The 14,001-nt window shown below is 37.2% G+C and overlaps 1 protein-coding gene across 1 annotated transcript; it reads right to left on the reverse strand.

Moving 5' to 3' along the window:
• Window positions 1-10,273: 10,273 nt before the first annotated feature.
• On the reverse strand, window positions 10,274-13,243 carry LOC136851773 (uncharacterized). Its single transcript, XM_067126086.1, has 4 exons — window positions 12,562-13,243; window positions 11,862-12,318; window positions 11,610-11,748; window positions 10,274-11,407 (listed from the first exon to the last, which is right to left on the reverse strand). Exons 1-4 carry the CDS (start codon window positions 13,241-13,243, stop codon window positions 10,274-10,276), a joined length of 2,412 nt encoding a protein of 803 aa, XP_066982187.1.
• Window positions 13,244-14,001: the final 758 nt, after the last annotated feature.

The raw sequence follows: 14,001 nt of genomic DNA on the forward strand, positions 1-14,001 counted from the left end.
AATTGTATCAAAGAATAGTAGGGTGACAAATAGGCTTACAACAGCTTGATTTTTTATCTTAATTTTCGTATCCAAAAGGCTGAAAATGTCAAGAATTGCAGTAAGAATGAAATAAGGCAGAAAGCTCCGGAAGATATTGAAGGGCTTGGTTTTATGAAGTTTAGGCTGTCCTGACAAACACAAAATGGCATTTTCGGCCATTCAGAGCCTGAGACAATAAAAATGAGGTAGAGTGGTTGGACAGCCAGGTAAAGCGACACAGAAAATGAAGATGAAGTACAAGGTTCAAAATATATATATACTGTATATATAGCTATAGCTATAGATGTAGCTATACTTCTGTATCTAGATCTGTGTGCCCGTCTACACATCAATAAGCATACAACTCAGATAAAATCTGTCAGGAGAAGAGCCAGTGGTTAATGACACATATCGAACGTAATCCAAGGCCGAGGAGTGCCTATTGAAAGGACGCGAAGTCCTTCATGGGAAGAAATGCCTTGAATTGCGGAAGATCCTCATCCCCGAAGGCAAATAACAACCATGCTCTCACGTCTGTGCCATGATGGAAATGGAAAATGATGGCATTTTCGCCGCTCTTGGGGTAATGAGGCACCGAATTGCCGCAACATGATGTGGGCCGCCTAGTAGCCTTTAATGATCTCGCGCTAAGCCACAGAGAAAATCAAATTCCGAATGCTAGGTGCTAAGGTTTTGAATATGCGTGTGGATGGGGTGCAGGAGAAAATAAATGTATGATAGTTGATTTATTTAAAGAGAGAAAGCCGGATGTTTTTCGTCAGAAAGAATTCGGCATTCCTTACGTGCTCATCCTAGTTTTGAATATAAGTTGCTCCTCATCTGAGCTTCATAAATGAAATGGTTTTTTAAAATTAGTCATTAGTTGTATTTCATCATACTCTCTCACTCCATTGCATTTGTACCTCACCGCATACCCCCGAGCATCATTTTGCTGCGCTCCATCTCAGCCCATTCAGCGTAGCGTTAAGGGTTGATACTTGACCCCTAATTGTTTCCAGGAGGATGTCTATCTACATAATTTCCGGGATTCATCCAGTATTCTTACCTGTGCCCACCAATACCTCTCTGTCGGTGAGCAATACCCTAAGTGCACCTCACATTGTGTATTGTAGTCATTACTAAAGGATATTTGCAACGTCCCTTCGGCCCTTAGCTGCATCCACTTTTTATCCTTTTAACTTACTTCTATTCCCGCATCCTCTTCAGTCATGCTGTTAAATGTTTCTATGGCTCCTTAGTGCAATGGGGGTGGGGGTTTTCCAGTTCCATCTTTTGAACCCTGTACTTCATCTTCATTTTCTGGGTCGCTTTATCTGGCTGTCCAACCACTCTACCTCATTTTTTATTGTCACAGGCGCTGAATGGCCGAAAATGCCATTCAGCGTTTGGCGGGACAGCCTAAATTTCATTAAATCAAGCCTTTCAATGTCTTCCGGAGCTTTCAGCCTTATTTCATTCTTACTGCAATTCTTGACACTTTCAGCCTTTTGGATATGAAAATTAAGATAAAAAATCAAGCTGTTGTAAGCCTATTTGTTACCTTATTATTCTTTGATACAATTGGTGTATTTTTCGAGACTTTTGTGAGGCTCTCGGTCTTGTTACATCAAAAGGGAAGGTAATGGTTCTACACTGTTTTACAGTCTTATTTTCACATTTTCTCTTTATCACTGAATGTAACCTGTGAAATGCTCAGTACCTTTTTCCAAAGCTGGATATGGCGTGTGCCTCCTTTACATCTCTTTTCAGTATGCCACTATCAAACTGTTTTAACAAAGGTGTTTGCTTATGATTCTAGAATGTCTTTTTTTTATGTTTTATCTTGATTGTTTTCTGATCCCCTGTAAGCATCAATTTCGAAGACATACCGTCTTTGAGAATTGTATATTACCAATTGCCATTGCAAGTGAAAAGGGCGGGGCGTTATTTTCTGAATGTTGATACCTTCGTGACGCTTATGAAAAGTTTTTTTTCTTTGTCTATAAATCCGTAATCATTTGTTCATCATAGTTCACAATGAGGATGTTTTTCAAGACCAAAGGAGAATGGGAATTATGGACAAATATTTTAAAATGGCTATTATATTAATATATTCATACTAAGAAAACCCATATAAAGATTTGATTGTCATATATTGTGTAAGGGAATAATTGCAAAGCAGAATTTTATACAAATACATTCAATTTTTTTTAGTATAAAAGACGAGCAAACAGAGAGAGAGAAGAGAGAGAGAGAGAGAGAGAGAGAGAGAGAGAGAGAGAGAGAGAGAGAGAGAGAGAGAGAGAGAGAAGATACACGCAACCGATTTCGAAATTTTGTACATGAGGGAACCCGCGACTGAGAGGATATATTTTCAAGGAAAATATTGTGTTGTGATTTTAGTTTCGGATAAGTACATCGAAGTACTTACCAAAGCTAAAGGTGCTTTTAACCTCTCTGATCTTAAGACAAGGGGTTTAAAAGTATTACAGCCTTATAATATATAAATGCACGCACATATATTATATACTATATATATATATATATATATATATATATATATATATATATATATATATATATATATATATATATATATATATATATATATATATATATATATGTGTATATATATGTGTATGTGTGTATATATATATATATATATATATATATATATATATATATATATATATATATATATATATATATATATATATATATATATATATATATATATATATATATATATATATATATATATATATATATATATATATATATATATATATATATATATATATATATATATATATATATATATATATATATATATATATAAATATATATATATATATATATATATATATATATATATATATATATATATATATATATATATATATATATATATATATATATATATATATATATATATATATATATATATATATATATATATATATATATATATATATATATATATATATATATATATATATATATATATATATATATATATATATATATATATATATATATATATATATATATATATATATATATATATATATATATATATATATATATATATATATATATATATATATATATATATATATATATATATATATATATATATATATATATATATATATATATATATATATATATATATATATATATATATATATATATATGTGTGTGTGTGTGTGTGTGTGTGTGTGTGTGTGTATGTGTGTGTGTGTGTCTGTGTGTGTGTACAGTATATATATATATATATATATATATATATATATATATATATATATATATATATATATATATATATATATATATATATATATATATATATATATATATATGGATCTGTTGAAAGTTTATGGATAATAGTGTAATAGATTATTGGTTTGACACTGGGTCTACGAACAGGATGTGATATATTTCATAAACGTATCATTAACCTCACTGAAGGTGTGATTAGAAAACTCAGTGAAAAAACAGTTGCTGCAAAACTTTAAAATTAAGGAACGGTTACGAATGCTGTGTGCAGTGGCTAATGTTTACATACTCCTCAGTGTTGATTAAGATTAACAAAGAAACTAGTAAACGGTTCGAATGCATTTGCGAGAATACACATAACAATTATTGAGAAAGGAGTTTGACAGAATGAATCAGTTTGAATGAGGGTATCGAAGCTGTTGTAAAATCAGTTTGGAGAGATGAAATCAATGGCGGTATGGTGGGTGAAGATGTAGAAGCGGTTGATTTGCATCTGGTCATCAAAAGTAATGGAAGATGGAAAAATGAAAGAGTGTTAGCAATGTAACAGGGGAAGCAAGGAAAGTAGGTTAACGAATGGAAAATTATCATAGTGAATTGGATTGTTTGAGGACTCTGACACGATTGTTTTAAGGACTGTTGCTTATATAAGACACAATCGTCAGCATAGATGAAAAGGCGATTGAAATGACTTTAAAGTTCTTATTAATGTTGAATGACATATTTACGAAACATTGACGTGTAGCAGCACATTAAAAATGTAACACCCAACATTAATGGTGAATATGGTGTCATACTTAAACAAAAGACTTAAACAATGTTTTCTACGTCATGCCACTATCTCGGTAACTGCATTTGTCATTAAAGTAAATAAGAAAAGTTATTTATTTTAAAATATAATACAGATAAGATTAATAAAACTTTACCCTTTCTCGTTCTTGTTAAAGCTAAAATAAGAAGATAAAAAAAGTAAAACAAAAACTGAAAATACTGCGAAATTGATCCTTGACACCAATCATGCTTGGACCTGCCGAACCGCTGTCGCCAGTGTAGACATTAAAAACGGAAGACCCTTGAGAGTCCACAATAATAACGGATGGTGCAATGCGTAACGGATGGTTGCAATGTTCTACAGTATAACATAAGTGGTCTTGCAGTTAATGTGATGGTGATTTTTTTAACAACCTAGCTATACATTGTAGATTACATTTCATATGTCTCTAAATGTCTGCATACACACACACATACACACACACACACACACACACACATATATATATATATATATATATATATATATATATATATATATATATATATATATATATATATATATATATACATCCGCGTATGTGTATTTATATGTACAAAGAGTGTGTGTGTGTGTGTGTGTCAAAGAGAGGAACATCACGGACGCGTTCTGTGTTAGTAAATGGAAATGTGTTTGTTAAGACTTTTTTGCTGCTACAGTATTTCTCGCATTAATAGGACTACAACAAGATATACAATTCATATGTGATGCGTCTCTTATGTCAGATGGTACGAAAAACCGTCAGAACAGGAAAACTCTTTAGCAACGTTGTTTTGCGCTCATATGTCGTATCTCCCAAGTTTTTATTTTTGAACTTTACTTAAAACTAATTCCTTTGAGCAAGTAAATCAACGGAAATAAGTGTTTCCACTTATTTTGCACAGTTAAGAGACAATCCACATCAAATAGGAGTATTTGACAGTTGAGGTTGACGATGATAAAATCTGTTCCCGCTTATAATTAAAAGTTTGGTTACCGGAAAAGATTTAACTGCAGTGAGTGAAATAAAACGTATAGCCTTAAGTACTCTCCAACTGTTGTTTATAAACCGTCATTCGTGCTCCATAAACGTTGAAATCTTATTTCCAGATGTGAAAATACAAAAATTGCATAGAATCGTAAGTAATTTTTGGACAATATCTAATAAGTTTTCCTTGTGGTAAGGAAGTTTCTTCTTGCTAATAAAATAATTTTCCATTTTTTTTTTTATTTCTTGATCTGTTTCCCTCGGTCTTTTAATATGTAATACCCAAAAGGCCACAAACTTTCATTCACATTAACATTTACATAAGAACTTTAAAAATGCATGCATTAACACTTATAATTTCTCCCACAAAAATTTAAATATCCGTATGAAATCATTATACACATCTACAATTCCTAGAGATATTTACTCATTAAGTCACTATTACTGAATTACACGCACATTCCGATTTACTTAGGAACATACTTTATTGATGAAGGTACCCATTATTTCATGACATATTTATCAGTGATAAATTTTGAAGTAACGCCAATCATTCATTGTTTAACAAGTACAACCCAGTATTATATTTATGAACATTATTTGAATAACTGCAGTGTTCATGGTAATCTGCATAAAATAATACATATACTTCGAATTTAGTAAAATTATAATTTAATTATAATTATAGTGTGTTAAATGCTAGCAGATTTGCAAAAAAAAAAATCCATAACGGACAGTATACTTATGTAATTTGCTCTAGATTCTAGAAGGTTCTCTCTATAAGCAGATTCATAAGTGATTACTAGTAATCTAGATAATTCAGGGAAAAACACACAGCAAAGTTTGACATTTTACAAAACATTTAACAAAAGATTCTTTGAAATCTGGATTAAATATATGCTTTCAGATCCGTAGGTCATATGCAGTATTACCCTAATGTAATCTTTATTTGTGATCTGTTACCTTAGTTTCATATAACAAGATGTTCCGATCTTCTCCTTTAAGTAAATTCATGTAGTAATAGATTTTAAATAATAATAATAATTGCCAAAAGGATTCAGACTCTGATTGTAAGCCTCTTTTAGTTGTAAGTGTTTCTTCTTATTTTATACTTTAATTCTATTTTCCCATTAGGTCGGGTATTGTTTCGTCGCTGGGTGATATTCGTTTAAATTTATGATAACGGTACGAGAGAGAGAGAGAGAGAGAGAGAGAGAGAGAGAGAGAGAGAGACTAAAACTTCCTTATAAACAATTCTCGAAAACTCAGAAAGATAATATTCCTCGAAGGCCTTCATCTCATTTTTGGGTCATTTTAAGTAGAAAATGATGTATATAAGTGTCAAGTCTCCTCCTTCCTTTTGATAACTGATCCCTTCTTTCTGTATTTCCTATTACCTTCTCTTACTTCTAGTTCCTCATTGGACGGGATAGTATCGTTCTCGGCTAGCACACTGCTGGGTCCGCGTTCGATTCTCCGACCGGCCAATGAAGAATTAGATAAATTTACTTCTGGTGATAGAAATTAATTTTTCGTTATAATGTGGTTTGGATTCCACGATAAGCTATAGGTCCCGTTGCTAGGTAACCAGTTGGTTCTTAGCCACGTAAAATAAATCTAATCCTTCTGGCCAGTCCTAGGAGAGCTGTTAATCAGCTCAGTGGTCTGGTTAAACTAAGGTATACTTTTCTTACTTCTTTGAAATGAACATCATATTCTTTGGAAGCTTGAATATCGAGTAAATGGCCCCTTCTTGCTTGTACCATATGTATAGGGTTTATCTTCTGAATAATAATAATAATAATAATAATAATAATAATAATAATAATAATAATAATAATAATAATAATAATAATAATAATAATTATACATGAATATATCAGACCCTCTTCCAAACAAGTCTTGTTAAAGAAAACGGCAGCATCGGTGAAATTCATTTTATATATGATCTTTTCAGTTCTTCTTATTATTTTCTTCTCATCAGGGCTGATATTTGCTAATAACTGGCCGATGTCCAAAGTCTGGGTAAGGAAATGGTTTTTTCGTTGGTTAATTTTCATATCATGTCATCATATGAAGTTAAAATTGGAGTGTGATTGCTGTAGAGTTTCTGGGACTCGCAAATTAAGTGTGAGAATCTCCTTCATCTGTTTCTAAGGTCGTAAAGGAATTCCAGCGTTTCCAACTGTATCATCGGTTTATTCTTAGGGAAAGGTGGGCTTGTTCTGGATGGAATGGGAGATTTAAACAGTATTTATAGCATCCCAGGTGTTTCGTGTTGTGAAAGCTGATCTTTCATTGGCTGGTTCAGGGGATTAAGTTCCTGAGCGTGACTGTCTCTCAGAGGTAGATGCCCGCACTGATCTTCGCTTGCAGACGTTGGAGACTGGGCGGTTTGTATCATCAGTGAAAGGCTATACAACTACCTAGAGGATACAAACACCATCCCCCACCAACAAAAAGGCCGCAGAACGAAGTGTACGGGGCACAAAAGACCAGCTTCTCATAGACAAAATGATAATGAAGAATAGTAAGAAAAGGAGAACCAACCTACACATGGCATGGATTGACTACAAGAAAGCCTTTGGCATGATACCACACACATGGCTAATAAAATATCTGATAATATATGGGCCAGAGGAAAAGACCATCAGCTTCGTAAAAATACAATGCACAACTGATGAGAGTGAGTGCCCAGTGAGGTACAACGCACTGTGATCAGCACCTTCATCAGGAGAGCTCTCTCACGCTGTTCTTCTTGGAAGGACACTCACACCAAATTAGAGCATGTTGCCCAGGTTTTAATTAACAATGGGCATACTAACCTGGACATCACGAGAAGCATACATAGAATCATTGATAAATGGTACCAACAGGAGACTCGCCCCACCTCCCTTGAAGGCGACACTCTCTTTTACAAGGGAGTGTTCCAAAGGAAATACCAAGAGGATGAGCGTGCCCTTCGTAATATCATAGAAGGAAACGTCTTCACTACAGACTCAGGAAAAAAGGTTAAACTGGTAATTTATTGCAAAAGCAAAAAGACTAGTGGCCTGATCATGAAAAATAACCCAGCCACCACGGTGCAGGATGCTCTGATGAGAACCAACGTGGTCTACTAGTAGAAATGCCCTGTTCAGGAATGCCTTGGTGCCTACCTTAGTATGACCATGATGAGATTTTCCAAGAGGATCTCCTGCCACGCTCAGGAAGGTGCCATCTGTAACCATGTGAAGAACACCCACAATATACGAATAACATGAAAGGATATAATTCCTAACATCAGAATTATAGATAAGGCAGCAGACCACTGCCGCCTTCATCTCCTGGAGGCCCTACACATCAGAAAGGAGAGACCTAGTCTTAACACCATTCAAGAGACTTCCCTCCTCCCAACAGTGGCATGTAGGGCCCTGCCTGTAGCACCTCTGAACTAAAAGAACAGACCAACACAACCCCCCCAGTCTCCAATGTCCGCACGCAAAGATCATTGCAAGCATCTACCTCTGAGACAGTCTCACTTGGGAACTTAATCCCCTGAACCAGCCAATGAAAAATCAGCTTTCACAACATGAAGCACCTAGGACACTCTTCTTTGGGTGTAAGTCCCAGTATAAGGTACTGAATGAATACCGGTAGGTTCTTTAAAATGGTAATGTACTCGAACAGGAAATTAAACGTATACAAGAGGATACAGAGAGAGGAGCTGTGTCGGCGTGTGTTGTTATTCTTCTTCTCTTCCCGCCTACCACTGTAGCCAGATACAGTTACTAATATCCTAACAATGATATTAATTATGTAGCAGCAGAGATGATATTGAATGTAGTATGTATATATATACTAAGATTACAGATTCCTACTGCTCCTGGCAATGATAATACATGTGAGTATTTTTACATGTGCCTAAACATACAATGCTAAATGTGTTACCAAATTGGCAATACTTGGTTAACAATAAAACATCACGATCCGTTGCGATTCGATCTTGGCGTTCATAAAGGTTTTATGGACGATGAGCCAGTCTTTGTGATCGCCGTACTTGTTGATGGATAGTTTTGGTTGACTGTGCTGATGCTGGAGAGGATTGAAGGGGACTGTCATCCTGATGCTGTATGGCAAGTGTAATGGATGGTATGAAATCTGCGATGCGCCAGAGTACTCCTCGTGCTGCCGTTTTTATCAGGTAGTCTCGATTCCTTCCTTTACCATAACTGTACCAATTTTTGTCCCATCGTTTTGAAATAGGGTCTTGGATCCTAATGGTTGCTCCGATAGGAATAGGGGTAGAGGTTTGGCATGTTTGTTGTATCTGTGAACAGAATTCTTGAATTGTTCTGCTGCTTGTTGATCACAATCAATAGTTCTCTTCTGCCATTCAGGTGCAAAAGACTTTGCATGTGCAGGCATGCATGAACGAAGGGGTTTTCCAGAGAGGATTTGTGCTGGGCTCCGACCATCAGGTTTAGGTGTGTTTCTTAGTTCTAGTAATCCACGATCAAATGCTTCGCAGTTCCTGATATCTCCATTACTTGAGACTTTTTGTTATGAGGTGTTTGATCGCCTTCACAGCAGATTCTGCGTGTCCATTTGACTGTGGGTAATGTGGGGTGGATAAGTCATGGTGAACTCCCCAGCGTTTCAGAAAATCGGCGAAGTCATGGCTTGTGAACTGGGGTCCTCCGTCCGTTCTGAGTCTGATGGGTACACCCAAATCCCTAAAGAAAGTCCTGAAAAGTTGAATAGTTTTGGACGTTGTAGTATCATTTCCACAATGACCGACTGCTGGCCATCCTGAGTATCTGTCAACATAGACGAGGTAAGCCCTACCAGCAACGCTGAAGAAATCTGCAGACACGGACTCAAACGGTCTGGAGGGTGTGTCAGTATTGATGAGGTATGATTCTTTTTGTTGACTTGGGAGCATGACCTGACATGCCTCACATGTGCGAACTATATTAGAGATGTCATTATTGATACTTGGCCACCATACAGTTTGTCTTGCTCGTCGTTTGGTTGCTTCAGTACCGCGATGACTGTCATGAAGTCTCGTCAAAACCTGTCGTCAAAGGTTTTGTGGCACTAGGATTCTTGCACCATATAATATGAGGTTCCCATCTAAAGATAATTGGTCACGTACTTTCCAGTAAGGTAATAGATCTTCTGGAAGTGCCTTGTTTGAGGGGGAAATCCTGTTATCACTTGTTCGACGATCTGTTTGTAGGTTTTGTGGATGAGTGCTGCACGCGTATTTCTTCCAGGATGGGGTCACTAGATGAAGTGTCTTGAGTAGTTGTAACTGGTCCTGCAGAGATAGAGAGGTTTCTTATAGTGGCGATGCTGCGTATTACGGCACTTCTGATGCACATACTTGTCTCATTTCCCAGGGTTACGTCATCTTCTGTAGGTGTGTCCACTGGGGCACGTGAAAGAGCATCTGGTATGCAGAGGTCTTTGCCTTTGCGCCATGTACTAGTGAAGACGTATCCTGAAATTTTCTCTCGTAGTCTCTGTAGTCTTGGATTTTCGATACAGTCCAAAGTATATGAGTTTAGTAGTGGAATCAGTGGTTTATGGTCAGTTATGTGACTAAATTGTGCTAGACCTAGGAGATAATATTTGCATTTCTTCATGGCCCACACTACTGCAAGCATTTCCAATTCGATTGTACTGTACCTGCTTTCCACATCTGCCAAAAAACGTGATCCACATTGGACCAAACGCCATACACCTGCATGTTCTTGTAAGAGGGCGTAACCAATACCGTTGAGTCTTGATGCGTCTGTCTGTAGCACCGTTGGTAGAGTATGGTCGAAATGCGCCAATATGGGGGGTTCTGCAAGTGCTTTCTTCGTCTTCAGAAAAGCTGCGTTATGATCTGATGTCCATATAAATGAATTCTTTGGGCTCATAAGTGGTCGCAGAACTTGTGCGGTTGAAGCGATGTCTGGAGTGAATTCAGCCAGTTGATTTACGAGTCCCATGAATGACCTTAAGTCTGTGATATTAGCTGGTGTAGGGAACTCAGTGATTGCTTTTATTTTATCTTTGTTAGCTGCTATACCTGTCTCTGAAATGGTATATCCGCAAAATGATACACTGGGAGAAGCAATGCACATTTTCTCAGCATTCAAAGTTATTACATGAGCACGACATCGGTTCAAAACGTCTTTGATATGTTGGCAATGACTTTCAAGGTCGTCATCCCATATGATGATATCATCGACAACTTTAGCGAGGTTAGGTATTCCTGACAAAGCTTCGTCACCTCGACGGTTATATTCATCACCAGTTGAGCAAAGGCCCATTGGTCCGACAAAATGTGAAGCGTCCTAGTGGGGAGATGAATGTTGTAAGATGACGGTCTTCTTCCACCAGTGGTATTTGCCAGTAGCCATGTAGTCGTCAAATGTTGTGAAATATTTTGCTTTTTCGATCGATACGCCTCATGGCTTCCTGTGGCGTCAGTGAGGGTGGGTTGGACGATCCACTTGAGTATTAAGTTTCGTCATGTCCACGGTGATCCACACACACCTCCTTTTTGGTTTGGGGAACTGCAACCATAGGATGGCACCACACAGATGGCTGACCTCCTGCTGGTGCTATAATACCTTGAGTGACCAGTGCTTCTAGTTCGCTCTTGACGTCTTCTTGCCAAGAATATGGCACTTGTCTTGCGGTATGAATGGCAAATGTCTTTGCGTTTTCCCTGAGATGTATTTTCATAGGCAACCAGACATTTTTTTAAGTATGATGCCATTCTTAAGGTCATCCTTTGTTACTAACACATCGGGGAATTGCTGAAGAAGTTCACTCATGATGTCTGCTGAAGACTTTCTTGACGGTGATCCTGAAGATGAGGACGGCTGCGGCAGGGAGTTGTTTTGAGATACATGCTTTACTTGACCTTGTTCACTCTTCTTCGGTATTTGTTGAGGAAATTCCTGTGGTACAATCCGAAGGGCTTGAGCATGAGACCATGATAATAGAGGTCGGGAGAGATTGGACATGACATTTATCCATCCAGTCGTGCTCTCATTCCCATACGTCATAGTCGCTTGCATAGATCCCAGGACGCTACCGTTGAAATCTCTGTCGTCAGGGTTTCGTAGTCTCAGGGTATCAGACGAGTCCAAATCTTTTAGTTGAATTCCCAAGCTTTGTAAGTGTTGTCTACCTATAACAGTTGTGTCTGATCCTGTGTCTGGAATTACATCTAATAGTCCTTGCTTGTTCCCGAATACTATTTGTAATGGAATCACAGGACAAGGTGGTCCTATTTTTCCAGCATTGATGGCTCTGACATTAGCCTCGGATTTTAAACTTGATATGATCCCTTGATTTTGATTGCCCTTTTAGTTAGATGGATGTCCTCTTGAATTGCTTTGCTGGGACTTGAAGCAGATCTTTGCGAAATGTCCTTTTTTGTTGCATGTTGTGCACTTTGCGTCCTTTGCTGGGCACTTGTTTCTAGGGTGACGATCACCTGCGCACCAATAACAAGATTGGCCCTTGTTTGTTTTCTTCTGCAATGCTTCTTCTGGGGTTGCTTTCTTATTTGATGAGGCTTCTTGCTTGTTTTGATGATTTTGTTTCTTCATACTCTTCTTGTATATTGAAATTGCATTCATTGTGCCTTTAGCTGGTTGATACTCCACTTGTATGGCACTTGAAGTCCTTTGTGCTGCTTTACGAGAACGAACAACAGTCAGGAAGTCAGATAATGATGTATTGGCTTTCATTCTTAATAAATGCTGCACTGTTTCATTATCCGTTAAGCCAACAAGTATTGCATGTTTCAGCTGATTATCAACACAATTGCTTCCTTTACACAAGTCAATATCATCAGCAATTTGCTTCAATCTTACCCAAAAGTTGTCGAAGGTCTCCCCAGGTTGTTGCCTGCATTTGGTGAATTCCAATCTTCTAAGAGATTCATTCCTCTGTTCCTTGATGTGGGTTATAATTGTGTTGATTATGTCGTCCACAGGTAGAGTTGAATCAGGTTTCACTCCCAAAGTGTGATCTAACACATGCAAAACTTCATCTTCTAAGCAAAGTCTCAAAGAAGCAAACTGCTTTGGTTGAGGCAATGTATGAAAATCAATAAGGGTTGTATAATCGCTCCATTTTAACTTCCATTCTTGAGCTCCTCTAAGTGAAAACATCCAGTTTTAGCTTCTCAGGTAAGTGAACCTGAGCTTTGGTGCACTTGTAGTGAGTTGTGGGAGTTGTGTGAATACCCTGCTGTATATTATCAAAATTTGAGCCATTTGTTGATGTTGTTGCATAAAATGCTGTTGTTGCTGCATGAGTTGCTGCTGTTGCAGTTGTTGTTGTTGCAACAATTGCATCAAAACATCATTGGTTGAGGCTGAAGAGGTAGAGGTTGATAGAAGAATCCATACTTGTAGCTCCGTTATCCTCAGAAGGCGTAGACATCCCTGTAGTATCTTTATTCTTGTTTTTGCCGCCCATCGTAAGATGTGTGTCGTCAGTGATGACGTAACAGTGAAGGAGATGACGTCACGGAGTGGAGGAGGAAGGCAGGAGAAATGGCTGCCGCTCTCCGCAGAGTCGCCGAGTGCGTGCGTGCGTGTGACAGTGTGATCAGTAACCAGTTACCCGATGACGGTGTTTGAGAGGGGGATGTCTTAGGAAGCAGAAACGAACATGAAAAGGGGCCACATGTTCATTAAATGATGAATAAAAGTCCCTAAACGTAATACACACCGTAACACTGCCACACTACACTTTATGCACTACACTGCACTTATACACTTCACTGCAAGTAACTTCAAAGTCAGTATCACTTTGAAAATGACGAAAAGTTTACAGTTCACTTGCTTGAAACACTGAGCTGATGGCGGGGTTTCCTTAAAACTTTTCTTTCGAGTTTTTTACCACTTTCCCATAATCACTGCGC

Source organism: Macrobrachium rosenbergii, chromosome 24 (assembly GCF_040412425.1).
Source record: "Macrobrachium rosenbergii isolate ZJJX-2024 chromosome 24, ASM4041242v1, whole genome shotgun sequence".
NCBI lineage: Eukaryota > Metazoa > Arthropoda > Malacostraca > Decapoda > Palaemonidae > Macrobrachium > Macrobrachium rosenbergii.

Excerpts from the sequence above, each read along its gene's own strand:
- LOC136851773 (XM_067126086.1), bottom strand. The coding sequence starts at position 13,243 with ATGTTTTCACTTAGAGGAGCTCAAGAATGGAAGTTAAAATGGAGCGAT. Across the intron at positions 12,319-12,561 it reads ATCTTGTTATTGGTGCGCAG|TATTCGGGAACAAGCAAGGA; the intron begins GTGATCGTCACC and ends CATTACAAATAG. Across the intron at positions 11,408-11,609 it reads TTCCCCAAACCAAAAAGGAG|GACGCTTCACATTTTGTCGG; the intron begins GTGTGTGTGGAT and ends TCTCCCCACTAG.